The 27,686-nt window shown below is 37.2% G+C and overlaps 1 protein-coding gene across 1 annotated transcript in view; it reads right to left on the bottom strand.

Moving 5' to 3' along the window:
* The window catches only part of COL12A1 (collagen type XII alpha 1 chain), a gene marked incomplete at its 5' end in the record, with an annotated part of 99,758 nt that overhangs the window by 32,834 nt on the left and 39,238 nt on the right, over positions 1 to 27,686 (bottom strand). Inside the window, 28 exons of the mRNA XM_082480976.1 lie at positions 1,668 to 1,811; positions 1,999 to 2,122; positions 4,105 to 4,244; positions 4,793 to 4,867; positions 5,336 to 5,482; positions 5,949 to 6,065; positions 6,870 to 7,016; positions 7,635 to 7,754; positions 7,947 to 8,076; positions 9,615 to 9,757; positions 10,691 to 10,820; positions 11,832 to 11,974; positions 12,666 to 12,795; positions 13,947 to 14,086; positions 14,985 to 15,114; positions 18,337 to 18,479; positions 18,783 to 18,809; positions 18,911 to 19,043; positions 19,324 to 19,463; positions 20,840 to 20,969; positions 21,730 to 21,869; positions 22,720 to 22,849; positions 23,119 to 23,264; positions 24,326 to 24,455; positions 25,660 to 25,799; positions 26,425 to 26,571; positions 26,762 to 26,926; positions 27,480 to 27,599. Of these exons, the coding sequence (XP_082337102.1) occupies positions 1,668 to 1,811; positions 1,999 to 2,122; positions 4,105 to 4,244; positions 4,793 to 4,867; positions 5,336 to 5,482; positions 5,949 to 6,065; positions 6,870 to 7,016; positions 7,635 to 7,754; positions 7,947 to 8,076; positions 9,615 to 9,757; positions 10,691 to 10,820; positions 11,832 to 11,974; positions 12,666 to 12,795; positions 13,947 to 14,086; positions 14,985 to 15,114; positions 18,337 to 18,479; positions 18,783 to 18,809; positions 18,911 to 19,043; positions 19,324 to 19,463; positions 20,840 to 20,969; positions 21,730 to 21,869; positions 22,720 to 22,849; positions 23,119 to 23,264; positions 24,326 to 24,455; positions 25,660 to 25,799; positions 26,425 to 26,571; positions 26,762 to 26,926; positions 27,480 to 27,599 (3,651 nt within the window). The remainder of the gene's footprint in view (positions 1 to 1,667; positions 1,812 to 1,998; positions 2,123 to 4,104; positions 4,245 to 4,792; positions 4,868 to 5,335; positions 5,483 to 5,948; positions 6,066 to 6,869; positions 7,017 to 7,634; positions 7,755 to 7,946; positions 8,077 to 9,614; positions 9,758 to 10,690; positions 10,821 to 11,831; positions 11,975 to 12,665; positions 12,796 to 13,946; positions 14,087 to 14,984; positions 15,115 to 18,336; positions 18,480 to 18,782; positions 18,810 to 18,910; positions 19,044 to 19,323; positions 19,464 to 20,839; positions 20,970 to 21,729; positions 21,870 to 22,719; positions 22,850 to 23,118; positions 23,265 to 24,325; positions 24,456 to 25,659; positions 25,800 to 26,424; positions 26,572 to 26,761; positions 26,927 to 27,479; positions 27,600 to 27,686) is intronic.

The raw sequence follows: 27,686 nt of genomic DNA, 5'->3' as shown, positions 1-27,686 counted from the left end.
ATTTGACCTCCCTTTCCCATACCAGAAAACAAGGAAGAAAAAAAAAAAAAAAAATCACTACACAAATTCAGCACTGTACAGAAAAAAAATCTCACACAAAATTTCATCGGCAAGAAACTGCACAGACATTGGAAATGTTGGTTGGAGGCTGAAAGGAGAATTCACTCTTATTGCAAACGATAAAGCTATCTTTATTTACATTTTTAATTTTTCAAAAAGAAGATAATTATTCCTCTGTAGCCAATTCTGGTAAAGCATTGCCGGAAATACTCTGTCCAGCTTTGAGTAAAACATTTAAGATGCAAAGAAACCAAAACAAGTAGACAGGAGACCAAAAATGATAAGAGGTTTGGAAAACATGATCAACAGGAGGTTCAAGGAAATGGGTTTGTTTACTCTAGAAAAGAGAAGACAGAAAGAGGAAATGACAACAGGCTTCAAATATGAAGGCCAGTTACAGTGGACAGTGATCAACTGCTTTCCTAGCCAACTAGGTAAATTAGAAGACAAGAGTTTCATTAGCCTGAAGTTAACAGGCAAATTGTGAGACAAAGCTTTCCAACTATTAGGATAGTTAAGCAGTGAATCATAGAATCATAGAATGCTTTAGGTTGGAAAGGACCTTGAAGATCAGCGAGTTCCAACTCCCTTGCCATAGACAGGGACACCTCCCATTACACCAGGTTGCCCAAGACCATGTCCAACCTGGCCTTGAACACCTCCAGGGATTGGGCCTCAACAATCTCTCTGGGCAACCTGTTCCAGTGCCTTACCACCCTCAAAGTAAAAAATTTCTTCCTAATGTTCAATGTGAACCTGCCCTCTTCCAGTTTAAAGCCATTCCCCCTCGTCCTATCACTACATGCCCTAGTAAAAAGTCCTTCCGCAGCTCTCCTGTAGGCCCCCTTTAGGTAGTGGAAGACTGTAGAGTTTTTTATGAATCAGGTAGCCAAACTTCTTTAGAAACCATCTAGACAGAGCTGATTCCTTCAGATCACAGAGGCAGAGCAGATGACCTCTTGTGGTTTACATGCCAGTGATTTCCATAAAGTCCAGCATGTCCTTACTCAGGGAACAGAAGTCCAGGTGGTTCATGCATGAAAACACAAAACTGCTGAGTGCAGGGACAGGAACAGATTATTAGACGCACATAAGCCACATGTAGCAAATCTGAAGAGGAAATACAACGCTTCTCAGCTCCAAAGGCAATGAAGGAGTCGGTTCAGACCCAGCTGCACCAAAAGCAGTTACTTTAACTGGGGATCCACTGGTTTATTCCAAGTAAAACATAAAACTCAAAAAGCCAGGCCTACTACATCAAAAGCAGTAGAATAGACTACACTGCACAATGATCCCTGTGGTCCTCACAGCACGGAGAGAAAGAAGCAAGCCAAAGTTATGTCTATGAAGTGATATGCATGAGGAATTACTTGAAAGTCTTGGGAAGATACATCCTTCACCAGAGAGAAGGATAGAAAAAGAAAAAGTAAGTCTGGCCCAGAGAGTCTAAATTCTTTAAATAGTTTTGAGTTTTTCCCAAATACTCAGAACACATTTCTGAGTCCATAAGTGATGAGTAAAGGATTCCCAGTTAATTGAAGCACCACTTATAATTGCATTGTTTAACACGTAAGGAAATGAAACAGCCAGTACTGTGAATTGCTTACCAGAGTGCTGTATGACCGTTGCTGCTTTCCTCACCTCATCCTGAGACCGACCATCTGTGACAACAACAAGTACCTTGGGAACACCTCGCCTCATGCCACTCTCCCAAGTCAAAACCTTTTCTTTGATAAATGTTAGGGCTTTGCCTGCAAAGTGCACAATGAACAAGGAGTCAGCCACATTATCCACAAGAGAAGAAATCTCTTAGTAAACTTTGAAAGGCCAACAGCCACAAGATAAAAACCTAATTCTTTAGCCATGCAATATTAGGATAATAAGGCAGTTTCTGAAAACATTTTATATTAAAGAAACATGATTACTGCTCAGAATTACCTGTCCTTGTGTTTCCTCCTCTGTACTGAATATTTTGAAGAGCTCCCAGGGCCTGGGCCTTGTCATCAAATGTATTAAGTTTAAATTCAGATTTTGCCTCATCACTGTACTGCACAAATGAAACCTGAAATGGAATATATCACAGTGTTAAGTCTCATACCTCCACATTCAGACCAACTCTCTCCATTGAAATATGCATTGTGGTATATTAGTAAGAATTAAATAACTGAAAAATCTTTTTCATATACGTATGATTATGCACACGTACATATTTACATACGCAGATATCATCATAGCAATGTGCACACAACACTTTTCCTTTCTCCTTTGTGTTTGAAATGTGATGTGACCTTAAATACGTACAATTAAATGATTGCTATTACTATGATGCAGTATATATAGTACCTATTCTCTGCTTCTGAGAAGATGTACACTATCTACAAAACTTCTTCCAGCTTTTTTAGGAAATACAAAAAGAATTTGGCAACAGAATGTCAATAAAGGCAGGTATATACAAAATTGTGTACTCTCTTGCCTTAAATACTAGAATACAATCACTGAATGTTTATTCTGAAATAATCTTTAAATATTATATATATATTTCATTTTAATATTCTGTAAAATTGTAATATTATAGTATGCTAATTCAATGCTGAATAGATATCTCTCTGTATGTATATATACACATTTATTGAAGTAAATTCCCCCTTCTAAATTATTAATAACCAATTCAAAACCTGACATTGTTGTAACTCTCACAAAAGGTAGGTGACAAATATTTTACTAACCATTAGCATTTACATGTCTCTGTCACCTGTATTAATTAGGCTTTCTCTATATCTAGGCTGGGGATCCATATATATTTGCAGGAAAAAGAAAATATTATAAAACAGACAAACGAATGGAAAGGAAAGCTACCTGGTATAGATTAGAGCTAAGAAGGATGAAGAATGACTGAGACAAAAGAAAGTATGAGAGGTATCTTTTCCTTAAAAATGTCTAGAAAGTTAAAGCTAGTGAATGAAAAACCTAAAATTATGCCTAAAAAGATGAAAGGCAGTTCATGAGTAATGTAAATAGTTTTTATATTTACTGGGGAAAATCACTCCCACAATCTCCCATGAAAAAAACTGCCTTGTAACCAAGGAAGATGCATTGCACCTGCAGATCATTGCAATGCTCAAAAAATACCTTGCATGAAACTCTCTCACATCTTATGTCATTCACTTCACCTAGTGAAAGAGAAATGGTTATGGGAACCTAGGCAGTGATCTCATCCAGCTTCCCATAAGCAGAAGAAACACAGTAATGGTACAAGGCTTACAATAAGAAGACTGGCAGGAAATGTCTTTGCCATAACTATGATCAGCCCCCAAATCCATAAAGTCCATTCCTCATTAGCTATTACTCTTTACCCTTTAAAGATCAATTAATTCATTAAGAGGACTAATTTTTCACCTTTTTATACTTTCACTATGCCCACTGTGGAGCAGACCCATGTTACCTATCTTTAGGATGGGTTGAAGAGACTTCTGCAAGTGCCTCTCTTGAAGGGATTCTGCCTACTTACTGCAGAGGCATTCTAGGGAGCTTGGCAAGACAAGGCTAACGGCAAGCCAGCTGGACTCTACATGCACAAGACTCCTTTCTTGCACTGAGAAATTAAAATGTCACCCACGCTCAACAGTCAGATTGTGCCCAAAACAGATTTCTGATATGACACAAACAAAACCTAGTGCATAACAACAAGGCAGTATGCCAGTTGTCAATGCCCTATACAAAGAAACAAAAATACAAAACTAACCATATATTGACCATACATCACCCCAGTTTCTCTGCCTGGAGGATTCCCACACACTACAACTTTTGTCTTTCAGAATAGTAACCTTTCAGGACAGACTGGATTCCCTTTGTATTTACAAAATGACCAATATATTTCATAAATAATTATATGCACACACACATACACATGCATTGTCCAACAATCCAATAAAAAAAAAAATGACAGCATTCTGAAAGAAAGAAAAAAATCAAATGTAACTTTAGTAATTCAGCTTCATCATCAGTTTCCCTCCAAAATGTACCCAGTGGAAATAACAAACCTACCTGGATTCCAGCAGGATTAATTAAGTCAAAGGCTCCTACTGTATTAAAAACAAATTTCACCACTTTGTTGAAGTTATCATCACCAATACTCCAGGAAGCATCAGTCAAGAACACTATATCTGCTTTGGCACCTCTGCATACTGAAAGACCAAGAAAAGGAACACTTAAAACACATCAATCATATCACTGTGAAATAATGAACATATTGCTTCTAAATCTGAAAATTCAAGAATGACAAGTACTCAGCAAGTTTCTATTACCATGCAGTCAGCCTGGCAGATGGCTAATGCTCAACACAAAAACATTTATTAAAAATTTTCAAACAAAAGTTCAAGAAATGAGGAAGAGCTCAAGAATCAAATGTAAATGCTTTAAATGACTTTTTTTTTTTCTGAGCAGCTACCATAAACATAAATTATCTGCTGAGGGCAGGCAGACTCACAGACTTGCTGCAGAGCTATAGAATATAATGATTTTTTTTTCCCAAATACATGCACCTTGGTGTTCTAAACCAGTCTAGTAAAGCTCAACAGCAAATGGATGGCATTAGGAAATTAGTCTCAAAATTCATTTCCTTAAAATGCTGGGATAGCTTTAAATCTATTTACATTTATGAAAAATAGAAATAAACTCTGAAGCAGTGCAACAACTACATAAAAATACAGAATAATTCTACAAATGAACATACCATCCCGAGCTGGAGGGATCGTGGGAGGTGGGGGAGGTGTAGGTGGCGGAGTTGGTGCCTCTGTAGGTTTGAGGACTGAAATGAAAAAATAATTTTTTGACTCCATATAAATTATTTCATCCAAACTCTAGATTACGTACTATATTACCACACAGAAAGATTCTAATCTTTTCTCACTAACCAAAAGAACGTATAATTGTCAAGGAAAAATTTCTTGTGTTACAAGAATAATGAGATTATAGCTATTGTTAAAACAAAGATATGTGATTTCATTATAACAGGAGCACTTTTACATGAGCTGAGTAACACTGCACTCTAATAATGCATCTGTTTTTCATGCAAATGCTAGGAAATACTTGGTTTGCAGAAGAGCATAAGAATGTCTCTTTCCCTTATAAACTCCAGTTGACATTACACTGAGAGAAAGAGGAAAGATCACTTAAAAGAGGGATTGAAAGCAATTTAGGAGCAAGACAAGTTCCACAGCTGAAATGAGACAAGTTCTATAGCCAAAACTTAAGGTTCACAGTATCTATTACCTACCTGTACGCTCCCTCATAGAGACTGGAGGCCCCTCAAGGTTAGGGGTCTGAACAAAGACGGTAGCATTGTATTCTGTGTCTGGTGAGAGGCCAGTAAAACAATGGCTTGTTTCTGATCCACGTACTGTGATTTCCTGTCCTCTGGAACCTGTCAAAAAAAGCCCAATGGGAAGAAAGTTAGAACCCACTATTTCCCTTTTAATATGTGTACAAATAGCGTAGAAATTAGAGACCTCTTGAGAGGAGGTTGAAGCAGAGGGGACAGGAGTCTTATTCTTGTCCCATAAAAGCTTTTCTAGACCCATGTTATGAGGTGATTATGCACCCTGGAGCATACTGGAAAGTAACGTTGCAGTGTACATGTAAAACCCTGGTAACTAGCAGATGCCCACTAACGAAAGTTAACTTGACAATAAGCAGCACTCCCTCTTTGCAGCTTTTTCACCACTCTAGAAAAACAGGTTGTGTTCAAAGTTTTAAAGCTCAACCAGGTGCATCATGGCTTCTGGTGGGTGCTTACCACCATCCCAAATAAGTGGTGCTGTCATTGAAATAAAATAATTATGTTTCAAAAAAATGCACAAAATAAAATGCACAAAATAAAATGCACTTACCATCAGCTGGGTTCAACTTCAGTCTGTAGGAAGTTGCTGACCGATGAGGTGACCATCGGATACAGAAAGTATCCCAACCCACTTTATAACTTGTTAGGTCAGTGACATTCAAATATACTGTGAACAGAGAAAGAGATAAATTGTTCTCTGGAAAATAGTATGTAATGGGTGAAGCACATCCAAATGAAAATTATATTAGCAATGCTGGTCCAGAACTTAATTTTTTAAAATACTCACAGAAGGAATGAGCAGTTCCAGTCAAATCTCTTCATTTTCTGTTACACCCTAGAAATCCCAGCCTAGCTATTTACAAAAGTCTGATACCCTTTCTGCAGTGGGTAACAGCCTGCTTTATGAGTTTTCACGTGAAAGATGAGTTCTTTATAAGATAAAAAACTTCCAAAAATCCTAATCTGACTCATATATATGGCAATATGAAAAGAATGTACTGAGTCAACGAAACTCAGGATGCTTGTTTCATCTTAACTGAAGAAATTTTTTAAAGTCTCTTAGCTGAGGCCATCAACAAAATCATCTCCTTCAAAAAGCTGAAGTTGCAATCACTGGAGATTCCTGTGAGATAAAAGCAGAGTAGCAAAAAAGCCTAGACCTGCTTAGCAGGTTAGATTCTGTAGTACCCTGGCAACAGGTAAAGATTGACCCCCAACTACAGCTGAATAAAATTTTAGGGAGCAGACTAGAAAATTTTATATCATCAAATCATTAATTCAAACTATATTTCCATTACTGTTCCCAAGATTAGTGTTTTTAAGGTCTACATCATGGACAGACGATTAGTATTCTCCATGAGAGGATATTCTGACTGTCTAACAACCAGCTTTAAAAATCATCTCTTAATGAACATTCTGTCAGATCAGCATATGTATCTAGCATGACTACAACAAAATTATTTGGACTTACGTGTAGTGCCTTGATCTGTCAAAGGTATGCTCATTCCAGAATCATACTGGGCATAAACATTTACATCGTAAGTAGTACTGGGAGACAGATTATGCAAGGTGTAGGAAGTCACTTCTCCCACAAAAACCTCCATGGGCTCATTTGAACCTTGAATTGAAAGGAAGTACAGAGAGAGAAAGATTCGTGATGAGGTGAGCTACAAAACTATCTACTGTCTTTTCCATGTCATTCAGTGTCAACCTCATTTTTTCTGAAACAAAACATATTAATTTCTTAAATTTTAGCGTATTAAACTGTTGCAAACAGAACATATACATAGCTTTACAAGCTATTGTGCAACATTTGTGTTTAATTTAACTTATAGAAACATATGCATATTATTTCACTGTCACATAAAACAAAGGTTCTGAAGGATATTAGTACCTAAATACCTGTCCAATGCTTATCTCAGATACACCAGTTCACATCCGCAGAAGGACAAGAGGTATTAAAGAGAGGAAAACAAAGTCTGGTCCAGGAGTTTATCTAGTCACTGTATTAAATTTTAATGATACAATTCAATCTCTGTAATTGAATGTATGTAACACAGTGTTTGATAGTTTATGGTTCTTATAAAACACTGATAAGACTTAAGCTTCCATCAAAATCAGTAAACAAAGGAAATAAAACCTTTAACACAAATATTTCATGATACATATGATTTCTATTCTGATCCCCCATTAGCCACTCACTATTCTGAAAGGCAGAATGAACAGGTTTTCTTACCCACAGGTTTGTATACAATTTTATAGCCAAGAACAGGGGATGGTGAAGGATCCCAGGAAACTCTGAATCGTGTATACCATTCATCAGTTATATACATATTTTGAGGAGGAAGCAGGCCAACTAAAAAGAAAGAAAACACAATAATTAGACAAATGACTGTTTTTCAACCTCTAGAAACTTACATTGTAGCTCTGTTGAGTACTAATCACGTCAAAGATGTAATTAACATAACGAAACCTTAACAATGTTGGAGTGCTTAAGGAATATGTGTCTTAAATTTAAAAAAGAATACACAACATTAAAACTAATTACCAGTTCTGCCATTTCCAGTCAGTTGTCCACCATCTCCATCTTCGTACACAGCCACAACAGTAATTTTATATGGTGTATCTGATTGCAGTGGTTGTAGTATCACATTATTTCTTATCCCAGGAACTGTTGTCTAGAACACAAAAGAAATGGAGGTAAATAATCTCCCAGTCCTGTAACTGATCAATAATGACAGTAACTAGAACTAAAAATCTGGTTTGACACTTGGCGCACTTGTTTTATGTCCACTGTAGATAAAGTGATTTGGGAAATCTTAAAGGTTATAGCCTATAAACAATTACTAGTATTTGTTATTTTAACTTATAAAACACTGTGGTCAGCACAAAAAAAGATAAAACAAATTGACTCTTCAGTCCCTACCCTCACATCAGACTAAGATGACGCAGTTCCTCACCAAGATTTCAGTACTGTTCCTTCATAGAAAGGAAAAAGTTATGATGATGTGTTTGGAGACAGAAAAAGAGAGGAAAAAAGCTCCTAAAATGAAGATGGAAGTCAAAGGCATTCACACTACTCATCAGTTTCATTTCCACCTTTTAATTGTCCTCATCTTAGAATATCATTTTCTTGGCAGAAACAAGTTAGTCTGAGAAGGAAGCTCTAAATATTTTGATATGTGCTTATTTATGCATCCCACAATCTCCTCAATTTCCTGATGCAGCAACGCACTATTGCTTCCTTCCAATGAAAAGGTAGGTATAATCCAAAAAGTGACACCTCTCCATGAAGTGGCCATAAAGCACTGAAACAACGGAGTCACTTGAGATGTCTATCTCAAAAGCATATCCCTCACAGTCAACATTTTCCATTATGACTTGATAAAAATTTTCAGTTGTTTGAGACTTGTTATTTTTATGAAATGTCCAATATTTTCTGTAAAGTAGATATGTGTGTTGAAAAATATGTGTGTCCTGATTAACAGGTCCAGTAGGGAATTTTCAAACAATGAATTTTCAGCATGCTCTATGCAATAGTATATAAGCAGTACTATCATTTAAATAGCACTCTTATACATGTTCTGGCTGGTGGCAGTCAGCAGGAATTCTGCCGTTGACCTCTATAGGATCTGAGTTTGGCTTTGCTATAAACACTCAAAGAATTTTATAAGCATCAGATTAACTTGTGCTATCATTAAGCTGCAGGAAATTAAAGACAAACACTTACAACTCATACCAAACCTTACAAAAGCAAGTTAGTTGCTGAATCAAAGTTACCATTGCTTTCTTATTAAACTCTGCCAACTCTCTTCAATTTATAAAATGCAGACTTATGTTTATTCTGTGTCTTAGCACACTGACTTTATAATGAATAGAGTATGAAGTAATAGATGGCTATTCACTGTTGCACAATGTTTGCACTAAATGTCAGGAAGTAGGTTCTGCTCAGAATCTTCTGATTAGTATGTGACGCATATTTAACCTTATTTTACACACAAGTTGGTTCATTAAACTGTATACGTTCTGTGACTTTGTGAAAAAAAAAAAAAAAAGTTTCATACAAAACATGGCTTCTCAGCATTGACAACAATGACTAAAGAACCCACAGAGCACACAAAGTGTACCACACGTAAAACAAGTGTCTTTGTTTTTCTGTAGTCTACAGAATTAACTGAGAACATCTTGGTGCTTACTAAGAAATTACAGAACTTACATATTCATCTATAGGGTCTCCCACAGTGGGTGAATAAATGATTCTGTACTGCTGGACTGGTCCATCAGCATGGTCCCATTGTACAGAAAGGCTGTTTGTGGTCTCATCGAACACTCTCACATTCCTTGGACCACTGCGAGGCACTAAAGAAAGAAAATACAGAAGGTGGTACGGAGCATGATTCTTCCAGTCCATTGTTGCTCTCACTGATTAAAATGCTGCTCTGAAGCCAAAGTTAAGGGCCCTCCCTAAAACCCTGAATAAACATATACAGGTAGATTTAGTCCATGATAATACAGCAGTGCCTGAAGCTCTTAAATAGAAACAGTGACTCAACAGGAGGCACTGGAGCAGTAAGGAAGGGAGAGAACATCAGATGGACATGCAAAGTCACCATCTACATACATTCTGCTTCTCAGCCACTTGCGGACAATTATAACTATAGCCTGTCACATCTGCAACTTTTAGATGAATATAGGGATTTAATAGAGAAAGCATAGAAACAGCAAAAGAGAGGTGACTTATTATTGCCATAGACAGTTTCTTTACATATTTCTAAAACGAATTTTAAAGAAGACAAGCATAAGCCAACTGAGATCCCACAAGCTAAGTTGCAACAAGGCAGTTTTCATGTTTAGGCATCTCCAACAAAACCCAAACATCTGAGGAGGCTGACATATACAATTATCATGTAAGACACAAAACATGAAGCACATTTTTTTTCTATTGACAGCAAATTCTATATATCTTAATGTGCTATTTTCCAAAAAGAAAAATTGCTATTTATCTGCAATCACATTTTAAAGAACAGATTTTAAACTCTTAAATATTCAAATTAGGCTTATTTCACAAGTGAAAATTACTTTGGTGATTTTGCATATACCACAACTGCCAGACAACATAGCAAAAGCTCCCTTCTGTGGAGGCCTGTAATTGCTTTAGCCATAATTCAGATGCACTGATCTCAGAGTTGCACTGAATGGCTTACACTATTCATGGAGGCAATCAATTTTATAAATTCTTCATACACCAATTTTTACATATATTTCACACAGCAAATACCGACTGCCTCTTACATGTTCTTCCCTGTGCTTGGCTTGGATTTCCTTCTCCATCTGAATAGAGAGCTATAACATTTATTGAGTAAGCAGTGTCAGGAGTCAAGCGTTCCAGCATCACATCACGAGTGTTGCCTGGTACCACAATCTAAAACAGAAACAAAAGGCACATATATAAAAAAAGCTTCAAATTATACCTTGTCTTTTTAGAATGAACAATTTGAATGAAATATAGAAAAATTGGGAACATGAACAGACTGCAAATTTTCCAAGAAAGGTAATATAAGTTTAATAATGTTGATAAACATTCAAGAGCAGGTGCAAAAAAGAAAAAAAAAAAGATAAATATATTTTAGGAGCTCTCATTCTGCAAATGGAATTGTTATTTTTTACATTTTACATAAAAATAGTTCAGAAAAAAAAGAAAAGCAGAAACATGCAGGAACAGAAACCAAAAAGGTATATTCTGTCATGGTTTACTGACATATAAAGGATATTTTCTAACAGCCACTACTAATAGACTCATGTGAAGTAATATGCAGTTTCACTTTACAGATGCAAATGATTCATTAAAAATTTTACACTTCCTTACATAAAAAGATATTCATCTGTACGTGTACAATATGGGTGTACATTTTGTGTGAGTACATAGCTTAGCTCTAAAACTACATCTATTTCTACAAAAATCCAAGAACTCTTACTTCACATCTGGAGGGCAAATTTTTACCCGTATCCAGACTTCACTGCTCACCAAGAACTGCTTAAACGCTAATGATTTGGGGTGAGCAGATGGTTTAGTGGTAAGATCACATAAACTTGGCATCTAGATTCATAATTAAACATTTTCTAACAAATATTTGTTGTTTCCTTCTGTATTTAAAAAAAAAAAAAAAAATATTTTAATTCATCTTTACCTGCAATATGATAAAGGATACTCAATTCTCAATATTCAGTTTTAAATGGGAGAGTCTTATTTTTTACATTTCCCCAAATTAAGCATTTATTTACAATGGAATACACTCCTGTACACAATGTTTTCAGCAGGGACACCCCCGGGCAGACAGTTGGCCTGAGTTTATTACTATTGTTCTACACTCATTGAAGGAAGCAATATCCTCCACACACTTTTAAGGAATAGTATAAAAACTAAATTACTTACAGATTCTGATGGCCTTGGGCCAGATAGTGGAGAGTAATTAATTCTATATTGTTGCACTGGACCTGGAGCAGGTTCCCATCGGACATTCATGCTGTTTGGTGTGGGATTGTAAACCTGAATGTTCCTTGGTGTTCCTCTCTCCACTAGATCAAGGATAATTTAAATTAAGTTTTACAAAATTGCTTACATAAGTTCTAGTTCTACTTGAATTTATAACAGTGCTTAAAGGAAGCTGAAAAGCGCATCAGCCCAAGATAAACACATTACTTTTGTTGCCCCAAAATCTACAAATCTAAGAATCTCAGTTATTAGTCTTCACAAACATCCCTGCCAGGCAGCAAAGTCCATATGTTTATGCTGCAAATTGAAGGTATGATCACTTTGACCAGACAGGTATGAAAAGTAGCCACAAACTACACATTTTAGCTCATGCTGACATCAGGAGCTTAAACTCCCTGGAAAATGTTAAGAACATGGTACGGACATGAGCATGGATTAACACCAATATTTGCCATTTGTTCACCAGTATTGCTACTGGTACTACAATTAAAATTTTACTATTGTGTGGAAGTAAATAGTAAGTTTGCTGCACAACATAAGAGCTAAGTTTGGTTAAGATAAGTGGACTGAAAGTCTCCACCTGAATAAGCAAACAAAACGGAATAAGTTACAGAGCTGCGACCATATCCAAGCAGGTAAACAGAGTTTCTTAGACTTAGGTTTTAGCTTTGGGGAAAATAAACTTCCACATTTGATGTAAAATCAATTTCTAATGATCTGAGCTGCTCACACAAAAAATCCTAACATTTTCTTGAAAAGGGGTATTTTACTTACAAGTTCTTCCAGTGTCAGAGACACGACCACCATCCCCCTCTGGGAAAACTGGAATCACAGTTACAGTGTAAGGGGTGTTGGGTTCAAGAGTCCTCAGGATGACATAGTTTGTGTTTCCTGGTACTGTGGTCTACAAATTTAAAAGAAAAGGTAGGGGAATGACATTTACCTAAGTAGCAAAAAGTTTAAGCTTTTTTGTATCTCCCTTATGCCCCCACCACATCTCATTTCTCAACTGGATGCGATAGAATCTTTACAAAAGGTGAAGTCTGAAGTAACAGGGTTCATGGTATCTTCTGGAATTGCATTTCAAGAAGGTTCTGTCTTGGACTTAACAAAAAAAGGTTGTTACTAAAGTGCTTTCCTATACAATCCCTTACAGCTATGTTCACTTTTGGGTTCACATCCTGTTCTACTAGTAACAGTAGCAGAATATGCAGTCATCTCTTTAATGACTACTATTTAGCAGCTCAGAGGCACTAAAAAGTCACTTTCTAAATAAAACAAACCCAAACATTACATAACACTACAACATACTGACAACAAGAACTAATGAGCAGCTCATATTAGAAAGCAAAACTCCACAGCATTTAAGAATATTTATCTTCAGTAGTTCTCTAGATGCTATTGAAACAGTGGCGGTTCATGTACTCCTCACTTGACAGGCACATCAAACGCACAGATGTGGAAAAATAAACGCACAGATGTGGAAAAATAAACGCACAGATGTGGAAAAATAAACGCACAGATGTGGAAAAATAAACACAAATGGGAAAGAATAATATTTTCTCAGTCTGCAACAAGGGTTCCCATTTTCAAGATTGTTTTAGCTCTTTAGCAATTAAGTAATTCTAGGAGATTAGAATAAGACACCTATATGGACATTTCTACTTTCACAAATATCATCCCAGCCGCCTCCCTACAGTCACAGGACTTCTTAGCAGTAAAAATGGGTAGACTGCTGACTTTATAGCCTCTTGTACACCCTGAAGTCAGCTTTACATTCACATGCACTACTCTAAGAATAAACAAACAAAAGATTGTGTGTGGTATTAAATCCCTGTGTTAAGAACTAGCCACTGAAGGTCTACTATATAAAAACGATAATCTGTAATACATATGGGAATAACTGACTTTCATGGAGGTGGTCCACATTTTCTCCAGAGTAGCTATGAACAGAAGAGAAGCCAGTGCATGGGCAAACAAGCGGTATTTCTCTCACTAGCACCATGAGCTGCAATTTATCTGAGACAGTTAGTGAGATCCACACAAAGTATTTACCATTTCTTCTGCACCTCCAGATGTAGGTCCATAAAACACTTTGTACTGGCGAGGATTTCCTTCTGCATGATCCCATCGAACGTTCAGAGTACTGGTGGTTGGGTCATAAACTAGCAAGTTCTTCACAGTAGTGAGAGGTTCTGAAACAGACCAATGAGCTGTCAGAAATGTGGCACCACGTTCTCTCACCTGTGCTGTCAGATCATGCCTATGTAATGTATCACTAGGAAATTTTAAAAACAGCAGGTTTAATAGTTCATGTTAAATGTTATTTGTCTTCATTAATCAGAACACATCAGCCTCATGCAGCAGCATAAGCAATGCTAAATATAGTAAGAAGAATTTCTTCCTGGACATTATTGTAGAATTATATGATGGGTTCATTAAGGTTGTTTTCTTCATTCCTCACCAAACACATTGCTCTGTCTGACTTTCCATTCCAGGCTCAAAAGTAAACTAAGTACAAATGAATTAATAAATTTGTTAATAAATTTATAGTTAAATAATTAATTAATTAAAAATAGTGAATTGGGGTTCATACCTGAAGTGCCTCTGATAGCAAATCACTCAGTGCTTCCCATAGCAGGACCAAAAAAATGCTATCAACATAAAATGACAGAGTCTCAAGGAACACCCTGTAAAGGTCAGCCTCTGAACTGAAGGTGCTGACAGAAAAATTGTAAACTTACACTTAACAGCACACATGTGAGACTCATATGCCTTCAGATGCTGTAAGGTGTTTACTAAATTGTGGCATAAGACAATTAAACAGATGAAAATGATGAAGAAGTTCCATAGTAGCATTAGGGTTTCTCTCAGCCTTAAAAGCTGGGCTTCCAGTCTAAGGTAGTGGTCCAAGGTTTCTCTACAGCCAGCAGACTGACAGGTCTTCTTACTTTAGAAACTTGAAACCCACAAAAGGACAAATGACAAATCCAGATGGGATGAATTTCACAAGAAATTTTTCCCAGCTAATTTGAAAAGCAATACATCAATATTGTTTCACACCTAATAAGAAGAGCTCAAGAAGTTACTTACTGGTTCTGCCTCGTCCTGTCATTCGTCCCCCCTCACCATCTGCATACATTGATGACACAGTAATAGCATATGGTGTGTCAGGCTGCAGCTTCTGTATCACCACACTGTTCTGCCGCCCTCCAACCATAGTCTGCAGTAAAACAAAAGAAAAAGATTAAAATCCCTTTTATGCTACCCCTTTTATGCTTACTGTTACAGTGAAGAATGTAAGCCTTTGACGCAGAGGGGAAACCATATTCTGCAATGCTTTTGTGACTGACACTGATGGTAGACATTGAATAATTGAATAATCGACTAATATTTAGTACATATTCATTTTAGCAAGTTTAGACAGAGTCCAATGACACAAAGCCAGTATTCTTTAAGACCTCCAAACTTGCATATAACCACTATTATATATCAACTGCCAGTTCTGTGCCAGCACAGAGCTGTTTTTCTGCATTGCCTCTGACTATATCATATTGAAATCAATGAGAGTCTTGTATTCATTTTGACAGACTTTGAATCGGGCTCTTTATGCTCCGCTCTCAGGTAAAATGCAAGCACAGAAAAAATTACAACACTCTGTAGATCTTTAATGTACATTTGATACAATAACAACATCGTCTCTCCTTGATTTCAAAAATTTTACAGCATGATATTCTAAAATATCTTTGTTAAGAGTCTAAAATCATTATAGATCTTTTGTTTCAATTTTTCTTTTACATACCATCCTCTGATCATAATCATCAAGTAAGAGATTTACAGTGCGCTGAGAATAATACTTATATCTTCAGCATTTGGGAATCATGAGGTTTTTGGGTTTTAATTGTGTGAAATTGCACTTGGTCAAGAGCATCCTTTGTACTTTTAAGACTATCTGCACATCTTCAAAGCCTATTCAGCTAATATGTTTGTCATAATACTTAAAAGCTTCTGATGAGGAGGAACTGATAATAAGCAAGCATTTATGCATCTTCACATTTCATAGAAGTAGACTATTTTAATTTACAAGGAAACTTTTTATTTGTACTCTAGTCTAAAAAGCTCAGTTCAAATCAGAAATGCTTTTAGCATCCCATCATGGCTACCTCCATATTTTAGTATCTATTTGCTTTTCAAAATCTGATCCTAAATGATCATGATGGTCTCTGGAGTTTGACGTACAGTTTTTGCAGAGTTGTCTTCAAATCACCTGTGTTCTTTCTTGGTGCTGAGGCCATAAAATGTCACAGAGCAATAAAAAAAACTTCTAGAAATTATATTTTAAATATTTCAATGGGGATACTGCTACTGCCTACCCATCAACTGCAGTTTAACCAAATATCATAGTAACAAAGAAACCAGACATGGAATTACTATCGTATGACCGAGAACTATTTGCAGACAGACATTAAAACGCCATAAACAGAGCATGAGTGTTCTGTGTGCTTTCCTCAAAAAGAGGTGTCTTCTCCAACTGCCACTGCTGGACTCTATCCAGTTCTGAATAATTAAGTCTACTAAGTTCATTGTTGCCACAAATTTCAACAGAATGCCCATATTTCTTTTTTTTTATTCCAGTACCAGCAATTAATTACAGATATTAATTAACATTACTGTTGTTCTTTATTCTTCTTGTGATTTCTCACTAAACTTGCATTCAACTACTCAATTCATTAAATAGTTCAATTACGTCACCTCAAATGCATGTTGCTCAGAAGAGAGTAAAAATGGGTGCATAAGTATCCAACTGACTCTAAAGTAAACATTCCTAGATACGCCTCTGAACATGTGTGATCTCTGACTACAGGAACAAGCTAAATGAGTGCGGTTTTCATCTGAGACTGTTCCTCTGAGTCATTTGGCAGTAACCACAACAGCCTCCTGCTGCAGAGTAGGGCATTTTTAAGTAGCACACATTTCTGATAAACAGGCTGACTGAATTACCATTCCCAGACTGTGTTGCATAGGCTGCAGTAGTCAACACAGGTCTTGCTGATGACGCAGGGAAAGCTGGCTGATCATACGGTACTGGCTCTCCCTATCATTACAGTCCCTCAATCATATTAAAAGACACTAAAATACCTGAAAAACTTCCCTAGCATAATGGGGAATAACCCCATGCAGCAGTACAGGTTGGGAGCTGACCTGCTGGAGAGCAGCTCTGTAGAAAGAGACCTGGGAGTCCTGGTGGACAACAGGATGACCATGAGCCAGCAATGTGCCCTTGTGGCCAAGAAAGCCAATGGCATCCTGGGGTGCATCAAGAAGAGTGCGGCCAGCAGGTCAAGGGAGGTCATCCCCCCCTCTACTCTGCCTTGGTGAGGCTGCACCTGGAGTACTGTGTCCAGTTCTGGGCTCCCCAGCTCAAGAAGGACAGGGAACTGCTGGAGAGGGTGCAGCATAGGGCTACCAAGATGATTAGGGGACTGGAACACCTCTTTTATGAAGAAAGACTGAGGGAATTGGGTCTCTTTAGTCTGGAAAAAAGATGGTTGAGGGGGGACCTGATCCATGCTTATAAATACTTAAAGGGTGGGTGCCAGGAGGATGGGGCCAGGCTCTTTTCGGTGGTGCCCAGTGACAGGACAAGAGGTAACGGGCACAAAATTGAGTATAGGAAGTTCCACCTAAACATGAGGAGGAACTTCTTTACCTTGAGGGTGGCAGAGCACTGGAACAGGCTGCCCTGGGAGGTGGTGGAGTCTCCATCTCTAGAGACATTCAAAACCCGCCTGGACATGTTCCTGTGCAACCTGCTCTAAGGTGGCCCTGCTCTGGCAGGGGGGTTGGACTAGATGATCTCCAGAGGTCCCTTCCAACCCTATGATTCTATGATTCTATATGTTTTGCGTGGATTCATTTTTGCAGCTGCAGCTTCTGGGTGGTTACCCGAGCGGAGTAAGAGACAGTCTCAACTGCCCACGGTATGTTCCACAGTATGTTCCACAGCAAAGTCCCTCTGATAGAACATGAACCATGCTATGAAAACAATGGAAAACTCTGGATTTTGGAAGTAGTCATGGTAGTTCCTATTATTATTGCTTTTTGTGATAACTATGTATCTGTGACTTGTAGTCCCGTGTGCTGACTGATTTGTTTCTCAGTACGTTTCAACTTCATTCTAGTCATATTTATAGATTATCTGATTTTCAAGAAAACAGGCTGTATCCAAAATTATTTTTGCTCCTTAAAGAGCATTCTATCTTGGATTTAAAAAGGGAGAAAGAAAAAGGTAGGAATAGATGCTTATTCACTATAAATATTAATCTTCACCTAAAAGGTGACTAATATGTACACTGTTGTGCTTTGAAAATAAATTATTCTAACGGACTAATTAGCAGAAATATCCTTTAAGGTTGAATAACTATAGCACTTCAAAATTACTTACCGACTGTTCAGGGCCATCTCCACTGATAGGCTGGTAAATGATCCTGTATCTCTGCACTCGACCGCTGGCAGGATCCCACTTCACAGTCAAACTGTGTGAAGTTGCATTGTACACCTGAAGGTTTCTTGGGCCACTCTTTGGGGCTGAGAAATGTAATAAAGAAAAGAATAATTCAAGCAAAAAGCAGGTACAAACACTTCATTCATACTTTTAGGGCTTCATGAATGCCTGACCAAGAGCAGAATGTATTAAGTACAAGATAACATAAACTGTGATGTTTGTAAAATAATAAACATGTGGTAATCTAGTGTTTAGTATACTTCCAAATACACACTAATATTTATTAAATGATCTCAGCTTTTTAATGTCAGCATTCCTCACAGTTTAGAAAAAGACAGCTATGAGTTTTCTTTAATGATACCATACCTGGAAATTCAGATTCTTACCTTGTGTGGTGATAGGTACCAAAGGTACTAGAAAAAAGTAGAGAGAAGTTTTCAGAATTCTTGTATGTGTATGCTTTCTGATTTAATAACTATGAATAACAACATGCAGCAACCTGTTATTTACTTACATGTTCGTTCACTGCCAATGAGGTCGTCACTTTCTGATTCATCAGGATAGATGGCAGTAACTGAGATGTCATATAATGTATCTGGATTCAAATTTTCAAAGACCAAACTATTCTCATCCCCATTTAAGATAGTCTTGTGGAGAAATGTTTAAAAAGAAAAAATAAATAATAAATAAAAACAAAACAAACAAAACAGACAAACAGAGAGTGGAATATAACTGAGTAACTTTTTACACAGCAAGATCGCTACAAGTGGCTGTAACAATGTGTTCTACACCTTCTCACTGAATTTTCATTGAGCACAACAGGAGGGCTTGCAAGTTTTAGGCCATTTATTAATTACATTTCTAATTATAAAAATATACTCTCTGAGAGACTGCCCACAAAACTTTATGGTGACTATCTATTCTCACCTCCTGTTTTTCTGATCTTCCATAGGGTCCCCAGGTTATTCTATATAGAGAGACATCTGGAGCTCCATGATCCCAAGTTCCTCTGAAACCATTTGTGGTTACATCTGTGATTCTGAGATTGACTGGTGCTGGCACAGGCTCTATTATGAGAAAAAGAGAAATAGCCCACAAAATGTAACTACAAAATAAATACAGTTAAACCACTGAATTACTCAGACAAAGAAATTAGCTCTCGGTTACCATGCTTCTAATGACTACAGTAAAATGCTGTAGTATAACAGGGCACACCTACCCTAAACAAATTGTTCTTCTTAAGGTCACATCACCAGGTCATCACCTGATAGCTCTACTGACCTCAGTAGAGGTCAAAACTCACACGCACACACACAGCAACTGAAGTCCTAGCTCTTACATTCTGGAGTTAGGAGGAGTGATTCTGAACTCCCACACGCAGAGCTCCTGCATGAGTTTCTCCCAGATCTTAAAATTCTTTATATAAGCCAAATAAGTCATGACTGAATTACACCACTTACTTAGAAAGAATTCACAGAGGTTAACTGTAGGTTAAGGAGGCAAAATATTGTAGCCACTAGGAAGAAATTAGTAAATAGGTAAAACCATAGAATTAAACTGAAAGTAATTTTTTGGCAGTACTTTCCTCTTTTTCTTTACACGTTGTGAACACACGTTCACAAAAAAAAAAAAAAAAAAAAAAAAAAAAACAGCTTTAGAAGAAAGGCTCACACAAAAGCAAGCAAAAAATCTCACAAAAATTTTTAAATACACTAGGCTACAAAATTAAAAATTCAAAAGAAAAAAAGAGAGCGCACATGCATGTTTTTTCTTTTTTTCTTTTTTTTTGAGGGGCAGTGATAAGGTCATTTCTATTCTAGCTCTTCTGGATAGCTGTTGTCTTAAATCATAAGGATGAGGGCTTCCCTAATATTAGCTTTCTCCTTTCATTCTGTCACCTCTCTTGTATGGAGATTGGCTCTTCCCATTTGTGCAACAACGTTTCCTTGCCTCTGTTTCTTGAGATTACACAAATGCTGCCTTTATGATTCTCTAAAAGTAAAGACTGTTAGCATTCCATGGTACAAAAACTCTCTTTGATCAGAAGCAAGATCACATCTCCCTAATCCTCTAGCATATGCCTCAGATTCCTACTCACTTTCCTAGATTTCTGCATAACCTGCTAAACCTTTCCTCTGCCTTCATATTTTCTTACTAATTCTACCCCTACATTTCTCCTTCAGCCTCTAAACGCAAATACTTTTGCTTCAGTTGCTGGCCTGTCACCTCTCTGCAGACTGCAAGCTCAGTGTTTACTGCAATAAGACACTGAACTCATCTAAAATTCCCAGGGATTATTATGTTGCAAATACTGCTACAAATGCAAGTAAAATATTTCTCAGGTAGATTAAATTCATCCCAACTCAGTAATATATTGCAGCACACAACTTATATAGAACATGAGACAAAAATAACCAGAAGAAGGGTTATTAGGAAAACTTACGAGTGACAGCTTCTGCATTTATCGGTAGGGATTCCCCTTCATCATATACAGCAACAACTTTTACATTATACAGTGTTTGGGAGGAAAGGTCAGAGAGAGTAGTGCTGGTTTTGAGTCTGTCGATTTCCACCTAAGAATAAAAATAGTGACTTAAGAACTGTAAATTGCTCTATTTCTGACTCTGCATTTGATTAAATCACAGAAATTCCTGTGTTGAAAAACAGAGAAGTATTCTGCACTAAATTTTGGCATTTGCCCCTAAATTTACACCTGAATATTGAGTGCTATCTACTAACTCCCTTGCAAAGCATATTGTCTCAGAAACTAGTACCACTTGTGGATCTTTCACTGCTTCATTGTTTTGGAAACGAGGATGCAGAGTGTATCTCCAGAAAATTCTCACTCCCTTACAAAAACACATTTAATTCTCCAAGAGCTGATTCATGATTAGCAGTGCAATTATGGAAAGCTTGCACATATCTCAAAGACTTCTCTAACAACGCTCACACATGCTCTAACAGTGGGCAAAGGGGTTAACATACCTTTATTCCACAATCCTGTCCTCCTAATTGTAAACTGTTCTTAGAGCTTGGCAAGATAACGCTTAGGCAGAGAATAGAAATGGCTATTTATCAAAGCACAGGAAAATTCTCGAGTCAGTTTGAGGATTTTTCCTCTCTGGAGGAGGAGGGAGAGGGAAGTACACAATGAAATCTTTTTCGTGCTTATTCAGTTTCCAAGAAATCAGTACCCTTTCCTGACTGCAACCACCATGACTGATGTTCTTTATTCTCAACGGTTAATAAAGCTACTTTTACTATTATTTTAGTAACCTAGCTCCTCAAAATAAAACTGTCTTTAGTAATTTCAAAAGTGTTCCAGTCATTTACCTCCTTTACATCAGCTTCATCAGCTATTTTGTATCTCAGGATGTATTTTCGAACTTTCCCTGGAGCAGGATCCCAAAGAACATTCATGCTGCTGTGAGTAACATCCTGAATTGTTAAGCCTCTGGGTCCAGGCAAAGGTACTGTAAAAATAATGACAGTAGTAAGTGAAAATGCTATTCACGGCAGAGGTATATGTCTTTCACAGTAGGAATTAAATTCTTTTCATGCATTTCCTTGAAATGGAGGCAACAACTTTCTGGGAAGTTCATTGCTCTGGCCATTAGATGAGACAGCTTAAGAGCTTATTGTCCCAGCAATGAGCAAAATAGCTATACAATTACAAAAAAAAATAGCTATAAATTACAGTAGCTTCACCTTTGTAACTTATGAGCACAACGCTTTTAGAAGTATCAGTGCTTAAGATCAACTTAAGTGACAACTTTTGGTGACAACAGTCACTTTTCATGTACAGTTAAGGGTTTAACCTTTTTTAAGAACATAAGAATAACCATACTGTCTGCATCTGGCCCAGAAACATGCCTCTGCCAGTAGGAAATGTTTAAGGAAAGAGGTTTAATGAAAGGTTTAAAAAAGGAAGCCATGTTTAGATCAATGTTTTTCTTGGTATGGCATGTTTCCTTGGATTTTCTATACTTAAGAAAATGTCTGAACTCAGGAACAAGGTTTCTAAGTTAATGCAAGAAAAATTGAGACCTTTTAAAAACACTGTAACCTCAAGACTGTCAAGACAACTCCCTTCATTATTCAAGGAAAAAAAAAACTTTTGTTCCTCTCTTAATAGTTGGTCCCTTTTCATTGATATTGCCTTTAAGATTTTTCGGAAATGTATGAGTGTTAGAAAATGCATAAAACATGGAAAAGGTGGTCATCTAACCAAAGGAGAATATATAAAAACTGTTGCATGAAATAAAATGTAAGTTAAATGTTGCTGAAGCAATAACAACAAAGCAAAAATCAAGATGTCCATACATGTCACTTCCTGGGTGGTGAGTGGATCACTGGTCATATCACCAAATGATACGTAAGCTGTTAAAGTGTATTCAGTATTGGGGATGAGATCTACCAGCTGAACCTCATTCACTGATGGTCCAACACGCATCTGCACATGAAAAATAACACACCATGTTTAAAAACTTAAGAAAGCAATGGCAGAATAGCAAGCAATGATTTAACTTCAAGGGAATTTTGTTTGTGAGATTCACGGTATATTTACAGCTTCCTGACTGATGTCATTGTATACAATATCCCAGTAAGTTCACTGCACTTCGAGAAGTGCATGCCAGTCTCTCTTGAATACTACAATATATCAAGAAAATCTGGTTTTCTTAGTTTATTTTTGGTAGGGGAAGTGAAGACAAATTCTCTTACCTCTTTCTCTGTGCTTGGGACTGTGGCATTCACAGGTTCATATGTTAACAAATAACCAGTAGCTCCACTGAGAGGTTCCCATCTCACTCTCATGGAAGTTGATCCAATGTCATAAACATTCAGGTTTCTAACTGAAGAGATTGGTACTGCCAAATAAAAAATATATTTTAATTCATTTCCTTAACCTCCTTCACCTTTCATATTTCATGTATGGTAGTGGTAGTGCCACTGAGAATATTGCACAATGGGTATTAGGGCACATTATGGTTAGTAGAAAGGTGATCTGAAAGTAGTGGTATTTTAAGCGGTGCTTAGTTTAAGAATGAGGTAATGGTCATATTTTGTATGTGCTACAGGTTTGCTACACACAGTTAAAACTATCTTACAAGTCTGCAATGGAACACTTGAATGTTCTAAAAACCAACATTAACTCACATGAATGCTCTAATATGAAACAGAACATGACTGGTTTGGGATCTGTACTTATAAAAGGATTTTTGTACTTTCTTCTTTTTTTGTATATTTCTCAAATTATTAAATAAACATGAAAAATTACCACAGACTTCATAAAAATCACGTACATACTTTGAGGCTTTATGACAAGCCTAATACAAAACAATCAAACAAGTTAAATGAACACCTAATATTCAATATACTTAAAGAGGCACAAAAGTCACCCTATGTTGCATTCCACATAAATATACCTAAAATCAATCATGTAGAAAGCTAATAGTAGAAACATAATGGCTAAGTTATGTCTCATAGAAGTGATGTAATTGTGTTGAACTGGCTTTTTGTTAATTTTATAAAATTAGAATGAATTTCTATAGAATTCTGGGTGGTAGTAGCAGGAATTAATTATCTAGCATAAAAATAAAGGAGTACACATTTGTATATGATCAGATTTCAGGAATTTATAAACTCTGTCTTGTAATTCATGTCTGTTGCTCTAGTCTTGTACAGCAATGCTTTATGAGACTGGAAAGAATCTGGGACAAGCATTTTTTACCACAATGCAGTTTCACTTTGCTTAAGTTTTTCAGCCAAGGTCTGAACAAACAGTGCAAAACAACACAATTTGGTCATTCAAATGAAAAATTTTGTTTCCTCTAAGAAGAAAGTCCGTAGCGCTAAAAGTTCTACTGGACAGCTTCCCATATGCCAAAATAGCTGTTAACATGTTATTCAAGTTGCATTTCTAACTTACAAGTTGTTTCCCTGCCGATTAGAGGTTCACTGCTTTCATCTTCTACCACAGAAAACACGTTAACAACATATTCTGTTTCAGGTCTCAGATCTTTCAGAACTGTTGTCGTTTCCATTCTACTAACATAAAACTACATAAAAGAGAAGCCATGTTAACCACTGTACAATAAATGCATTTGTAATCTTATCTCTATAAAAAAAAATCATTCCTTGTGAAACTCTTCAGAAATCAATGGTATGGAATTAAAAATAAGTATGGTCTTTATCTTCTATGTATTTTGTCCGACAGTATACCATTATTTTTGCAAAGGAAGCTGTAGGGAAACCTCAGACAGACTCTTGTTTTCAATAGAGCTGAATATATCTAGCAGTACTTCCTGTGCATCCTGCTTTCACACATGGCTTACACTTTCATATTACTCAGCAAAATAAAGTGCCAGAGATACATGCTACCCCTCTGGAAAAAAGTTTTAAACACCCAGGACCATCTATACGGTTACAGCACGTGGCATTAGCAATGCCTTGTGGAACAGAAATGCTAACAAGCAGTCAAGCGTAAAGTTAGTGTGCACTGGAATGGCTGCTCCAACCATAATCAAAGGCCAAATCCTGAGGTCATAATTTATTAAGATTAAATTCTCTATGAGTCAAATATGAGTTAAGATTTAAAATCCACATTCAGAGATGGGAAGTTCAGAATTAGGTACGCGGAGGTGCCTAACTTCATTCTCCAAAATACTATTCTGTCTGGTTGAAGAGAGTGATGAGCAGTTCAGATTGCCTGGAATCAAGGGCTGCTGATTACTGGCTCTCTGTGTAGAGAGTAACGACAAGATGAGTTTGACCCTGTGCATTAAACAGTTTGGAGGATATGCTTAAGCACACATTCAAAGTACCATCATACAATGTTAATCTAAGCACTACCTCACAACCTGTACCACCACTGTCCTTTTTTCTATTAACAAGAAAACGTACTAAAAGGACAGTGATCCTACCCATGAGTATGCTCAGAAAGTTTCTACTACAGATTTCTTTAAAGCAATATATGACAATGGAGTATGAACAGAAAGGAATTACTAGAAATACCAGTCAACTGTTTTTAAGAAATATATTTTACTCCTGGATTCATGATTTTAAAATAACCAAAGTCATCTCTATGCTCCTACTTGTTGTAATTTCACGTATCATTTAACAAAGCATGATATTCTCAACCTTGGAAGCCTTTTCTCATTTATTGTTAGACCATACACAGTGAAAACTTCAGAATGACATTACTGTGATGTGGAAGTCCAAGGTTATTACAGACAATGTCAGAGACGAACATATAGTACTAACCTGTTGAGGGCTACCTCCAGAGGTAGGGTAATATTCAACTCTGTACCTATCAACACTCTCAGGAGGCGGACTCCATCTCAGTCTGAAAGAACGGGGTGTCACTTCTGAAATGACTAGGTTAGAGGGAGGTGGTAAATCACCTACAAGTGGAAGGAAATTTAAAAGAATAAAAACATGAGACAGAAAAATTACTTAGGAAAAAAAAAAAAACACTTTAGGTATTTGTTTATGTTTCTGTTTCCTCGGGAGTTCTTAAAGCAAGTCTGTGAAGAGATAGCTCACCATCACACCCTCAAGACCAAATAAGTTCCCTATCATTCCTACTCCGCCTTCAATACCAGTGTTTCACTGGGGAACCATCACCTAACATTACTGTTTTTCCATGCTCAGCTTTGCTTTTGGGCTGTCAGAAATCGATACTGGAAAAGAGCAAGGCTGCTGAAATTTTCCTTATTGGATGAGTATCATCAAAGAACCTGCCATAACTAGCAAAAAGGTGACACGCTGAGCCACATAATTCCTGACGCTGGGAGAAAAGAAGGCACGTCCAGCCATGTCGTGCTGTGTTAGGTATAACAGAGTCATTGTTGAAAGGAAAGGAAGAACCCCTGCAGGGTAGTCCAGGTGGTCTGCGTGACTTCCTCACACCAGCAGCTGAAAAAACAGCCCAGGGCTACACAGTGTTCCAAATAAGTAATATAAAGGAATTAGCAGTGCAAGCACATAAATGGAAAAAGGATGAATTAGACTGAAAATATGATGTACCTGGACCTTTCACACTGTTACACAGATTCGTGGTTACATCATCAACAATGCTAGCCAGGAAGGAGAAATCTGCAACATTGTAAGCATGGATGTCATCTGGATCCGTTGCAATCTGCTTCAATTCATTTTCATCTGCATTTTTAATACCTTACAGAGAAAACATGAAAACAAAACTTCTCAGAAATGATGGCCATGAAACATAATGCCATGAACTTAAGTCCCAAAACACATTCTTTTAATACCCTTTTAGGCACTTATCTATGTAGCCACTTCTCTGTGCATTTAGCATATGGGCAGGAGGGGGTTGGCACAGGCCACCTCTTCATATAATACTTACCAATTGCATAAAGTTCCACTCCCTCATCTCTCAGTCTTCTTGAAGGGGTGACTACATCATCTTGTGATTTGCCATCAGTGATGAGAACACCAATTTTGCGAGCTCTGGGCCTTAAGCCTGCATCTTGTTTGAAATTGTTTTTTAAGATGAAATCCAAGGCCATGCCTAGCACGACAAAAGAAGGTAACCATCACTATAAACTATTTCCATATAGTAGTCATGGTAAAGGACAGTATTTCACCCTAGTGATTTCACTCTGACAAGATCATTCCACAATTTGCTTTCTTCTAGAAGTTCTCAGAATCTAGTTGCAGCCCATCATCTAGACTTATCTGCAACTGATACTATTTCAGCCCTCTGAAAGTCTCTAATCTCTTAGCTTTTATGCATTACCCTCCTATCTGATCTCCTCTGGCTTCCCTGCTGGGTCCTTAGTTTGCCTTCATTCCAGCCCTGACGTGGAACTCCCAGTTTTTCTTCTTCTATGCTCAACAGCAATCCAAGCTCTTCGTCGTCTAAGCTCTCCTCCATGGCTTTTCTCCAGATTTCCACTGAGTTTACGTGTATACATGCTATGCTTGTTCTCTGAGAAACATACCAAATTGAACTGTAAGGCCCTTTCATCATGGACAAATTTGAGATCACTGAATAATACTGGGGTCAGCTACTAGAATTGTTTTTATTGGAGCTTAAGGAAAATGCTGGCAGCATGACATACCTGTTAGAGTATTGCCTCCTTTGTATGGTAAGTTGGCTACAGCATCTAGCAAAGCCTGTTTGGTACGGTAAGCGTTGAGATTCCATTCTGTCCTGGGATCTCCACTATACTGTGCAAGACCTGGAAAAAAAAAAACATAATTACTCAGTTATTATGTGGCTGTGTAGTAGTTACACCTCATTCTCCCTCCAACATATAAGGACTTAC

This window comes from Vanellus vanellus, assembly GCF_965231255.1.
Source record: "Vanellus vanellus genome assembly, chromosome: 3".
In the NCBI taxonomy this organism is placed as follows: domain Eukaryota; kingdom Metazoa; phylum Chordata; class Aves; order Charadriiformes; family Charadriidae; genus Vanellus; species Vanellus vanellus.
Note: the sequence above shows the minus strand (reverse complement) of the source record. Positions and strands in the feature narration are given on the sequence as shown.